We start from the raw sequence: 4,552 nt of genomic DNA, 5'->3' as shown, positions 1-4,552 counted from the left end.
ATATATATATATATATATATATATATATATATTATATATATTTATATATTTATTATCATTATTATTATTATTATTATTATTATTATTATTATTATTATTATTGTTATTATTATTATTACCAGCCAAGCTACAACCATAGTTGGAAAAGCAAGATGCTATAAGCCCAAGGGCTCCAATAGGGAAATATATATATATATATATATATATATATATATATATATATATATATATATATATATATATATATATATATACATATATGTACATATATATATATATATATATATATATATATATATATATATATATATATATATATATATATATATATATATATGGATGTTACTCTACCTTTGTAATTAATATGTAGTATATTAGTAGCATCTAAAAATTTCCGGGCAAACTGAACGGCATTTATGATTCAGGTAAGGTGAAACCTGCATTTACGTTATTCCATTTAAAAATTGGTACCGACACTTGTTTTCAACGACCTTTTTACGATAATTTGGCATTAGGATTATATTGATTAAATCATGTAGTAATACTTCAATATAAAGGCTATGGTAATAAAAATATAATATACCGATGTTTTTGAAAACCTCGAAATCTTATAACAAATATTAATCAATGAAAACTTTAGAATTCTTCGATATGGATAACTTCAAGATCAATTTTGATATACAAGAATAATTTTCCAAAAAGCTTCAGATACAAAAGCTAAGAGAAAAAGCAGGTACAGTGTGAAGTACTGTATACAGATAGCACTTAAGATGACCTGCAGAAGATGAGAGTACATAGATTTACTTTTTATTATTCTCACAAACTTTAGACGAGCTGTAATGATTTCTTTATATTCACCATTCCTATAACATGCAATAATGATTATGATATAAAGGGATTACCAAAATTATTATAATATTTGAATATATGTTTCTGGAGTGTTTTTTATGCATGAAAAATAAATGGAAAAATACTGTGAAAAAAAAAAAAACATTATAAAATCCCAGCAAAGACCATGTTTACATGAAATAATCTTTGTCAGTAATGCCTCCCACTGAATATTTATTCTCTCTTATGTTCGACTGCCTTTAAAGGAATTATCTAATTATGTTCGGCTGGCTTTAATGAAATTATCTAATCATTTATGTTCATTAACGATGGAGGATTAGTTATTTTATATCCGTTTAAACGCACATCAACAAACGATTTCTGAATTGTCAAAACTGTCACAAGTTTACGATTTTAGACGATAATGATAATAATAAATGAATTGTATCCTGTTGACAATAGAAGAATAATCCAATTACGTCAGCTATCATTTTGCAGTTCATATATTTGCTGTGTGCAAGGTAGCTGTTAGGTACTAAGAGATAATAAAACTAAAGTTTATTCAACAAATAATGAGCTTATATACAATCAGTTGACAGCAAACATGTCAGAAGAATTCAAACAATCTGAAACATGCAATGGTAAGCTTAAACAGATTTTTCTTATATCAGTGCTGAGAGAGAGAGAGAGAGAGAGAGAGAGAGAGAGAGAGAGAGAGAGAGAGAGAGAGAGAGAGAGAGTGAGAGAGAGAGAGAGAGAGAGAGAGAGAGAGAGATAAAAAAACCAGTGTCGCTTACCTTTGTGAAGGCGTGGACCACTGGTTGGTGGTCTGGTTGGATAGTGAAGAAGGTCCTTTCCAAGAGATACCAGGAATGCCGAACAGCCTTATAGACAGCTAGTAATTCCTGGTCGAACATACTGTAACATGTTTCAGCAGGCTTGAGTTTGCAGCAGAAAATCACCAGCAGCTGGGGCAATCCATCCACAATCTGTTTCAACACTACCCAGCAGGTGATGTTGCTGGTGTCAGTGGTAAGTCTGAGGGGGGCGTCTGGGTCCTGGTAGACTTGTGTGGAAGCATCGGCAAGGGCGGCCTTCGTCTGATCGAACGCCAGCTATTGTGGAGTTTCCTATCTCAACTTCTTTGTGTTCACCTTCAGGACATTGTTCAACAAAGACATGATGCACGCAATGTCTGGAAAGAAATGCGGATAATAGTTGTCCCTGCCAATGAATTCCTGGAGGGCCTTGATTGTTGTAGGCATGGGAAAGGTCCTCACTGCTTTCCCCTTGGAGGTCATTGGGCATACTCTCATCGAGAAGACCTCGTATCCCAGGAAATCCACCCTGTCTGTGCCAAACTTGCATTTTTCAAAGCTGATGACCAACTCAGTTTCTAGCAGGAGTTTCAGGACTGCCTGGATGTGGCCCTTGTGCTCCTCCCACGATTTAGGGAATATCAGGATGTCATCCACATAGCAGCAGCAGAAGTGTAGATCACCGAGGATGCTGTCCATCAGGTTAAAAGTGGTGAAAACGAATGTGTAAATCGTAAAGGCCGTGATGATGGTCGTCTTCAGGATGTCGTCCTATGGACGGGGACCTGGATGTACGACTTGAGAAGATCCATCGCCATAAACATAGTTGCCCTGTGCAGGGCGGTGGTTAGGTCTTGCATGTTTGGCAGGGAGTAGTGATTGGGCGTTGTAATTAGATTGAGGCAGCGATAGTCCCCACAAGGTCTCCAGGTTCCGTCAGGTATCTTTACCATGTGGCGGGGGGAGGCCCACGAGCTAGCCGCTTTCTTGCAGATCCCCATCTGATCTATGTCGTCGAAAGCATTCTTGGCATCACACAACTTCTGGGGTGGCAGTCGGCGAAAATTGGCATGCGAGGGGGGGGGACGTAGTTGAACTGTGGTAATATATGCCGTGTTTTCCTGGCAAATCAGCCGAATAGCAGAGTTCCGGTGTGAAAACGTCAGGCAACTCTCGCAGGAGGTCGGCATAACGGTGAGGGGTAAGGAAGGACATGGTGGGTATGCCCAAGCCGGCGGTGAGAGGTTAGGATCGCCATGTTCCTGTGTCAAGGAGGCCCTTGCGGGTGATGTAATGTCCACCAGCAATCTGTGGTGGGCCAGGAAATCTGCTCCCAGCAGAGGATAACTGACGTCAGTGATGAAGAGGGGCCAGGTGTAGGAGCATCCCATGATGGACATCTCCAATGTCCTGGTCCGGTAGCAGCGGATGGGGCTGCTGTTGGCAGCCATCAACTGGATGGTGACATTGGTGAGGTTATTACAGTCCTCCTTTGTCGGCGGGAAAGTTGATTTCAAGGTGCTAGTGTCGACTATCATCATCCGACCTGATATGGCCATGGTTGATGTGGTGGGTAGCTGCCGTCTCAGGCTTTTAGGAGCCTGCAAGGGGCTCTAAACTTCATGGCTTCTTTCCCGAAGGTCTGGTGAAAATAACATCAGGATGGGTTAGCTTTCTTTGACTGGCGGGGCGGGGCAGTGATCTCGATGCACAGCGGTTAATCTCTCACTCATCCATATTGTCCAACCAGTCTCCTTTCTTGTTCTCTCCCTCAACCATGTGAACAAACGTTGGTGATGTGGCATGCCTAGAGACCTTAGAGGCCTCGTGATGCCTCTTGGCCTTGAGCACATGGTCCTTCAATGAAAGTGCGTCCTTGTTGGCGAGCCGGGCCCTAATGTCCTGAGATAGGCGATGCAAGAAGATCTGTCAGGAAAAGCAGATCTCTTTCCATTGCCCATATGCATTGACTTCCGGCAGTATCAAGAGGCCCACCAGTTTGTCCTAGGCATCCACAGGTAAGTTGTCCCCTAGAGGTTGGTTGATCAGGTCCAGGACTCAGTGGGCCCTCAGGGGAATGGAAAGAAAGTATGCAGCAATAACTTTCTTTTACAGGTCATCGTAGTCCACCCAACCTAACTGTGTGTCCAGCCAGGAAGAGTTCCGGTAGAACACATGCTCGGGTAAAGATGACTGAAAGATGATGGCCTTGGCTCCCATGTCCGTCATTCTTGCCACACTAAAGAGCACACTGCCTGAAGGAGCCACAATGCTGTGTTCCTTTGTGAGAACGGTGGCAGCTTCATGCTCGGGCCAGGCGACGTTTGTGTTCTGGTGGTGGCGTCAGGTAGTGTTTGGGTCGCTGACGTAGTGTCAGGCGCGGGGTCAGTTGAACTCTGTATCTCGGTGCTCACTGTGCTGTCTCACACCAAAATGCATATGCGACATAGTTACACTGTTAATGATGTCGGGTTCCTGTGTGGTCATAGATACGTGAATAGCAGAGCCAATCCACTTGGGAAAATGCCAGAACGCAAGAGTTTTGTGCCATACTAATTCCATTAGTGGCGTTATTTGGTGTTGGTCCAGGAGAGGAACTTTCAGAAAATCTTACTGAGGCATCGTATGGTTCCGTTGAAAGTTTTCTGAAGGTTTTTTGGGGTAAGTCCATAAATGGCATAGCCAAAATTGCAAAGTCACAGCCCAATTCGGGAGGTCCCCAGTTGTGAGATCACTTAATGAGAAGTAGCTAAGAATTGACTTTTTTATTATTTGGGATATTCTGGTTATATACAGGTGTGTGGACAGAAAGGAAGTGCCCAGGTCGGGGCAAGCGACCTCCATCGCACAAAGGTCAAGTCTGACTGGGCATTCGTGTTTCTCATAAACCATTACAAGAAAAAGGC

At 41.8% G+C, this 4,552-nt stretch overlaps 1 protein-coding gene across 1 annotated transcript; it reads right to left on the bottom strand.

Annotated features, from left to right (window-relative positions):
* Nucleotides 1-2,404: 2,404 nt before the first annotated feature.
* On the bottom strand, nucleotides 2,405-3,205 carry LOC137618393 (uncharacterized). The gene has a single exon (XM_068348562.1). The coding sequence runs from the start codon at nucleotides 3,203-3,205 to the stop codon at nucleotides 2,405-2,407; it is 801 nt and encodes a 266-aa protein (XP_068204663.1).
* Between the last annotated feature and the right edge of the window lie 1,347 nt (nucleotides 3,206-4,552).

Source organism: Palaemon carinicauda, chromosome 24 (genome assembly GCF_036898095.1).
Source record: "Palaemon carinicauda isolate YSFRI2023 chromosome 24, ASM3689809v2, whole genome shotgun sequence".
NCBI classification, from domain to species: domain Eukaryota; kingdom Metazoa; phylum Arthropoda; class Malacostraca; order Decapoda; family Palaemonidae; genus Palaemon; species Palaemon carinicauda.
Note: the sequence above shows the minus strand (reverse complement) of the source record. Positions and strands in the feature narration are given on the sequence as shown.

Coding starts and splice junctions, on each gene's coding strand:
- LOC137618393 (XM_068348562.1), bottom strand. CDS start 3,205: ATGGCCATATCAGGTCGGATGATGATAGTCGACACTAGCACCTTGAAA.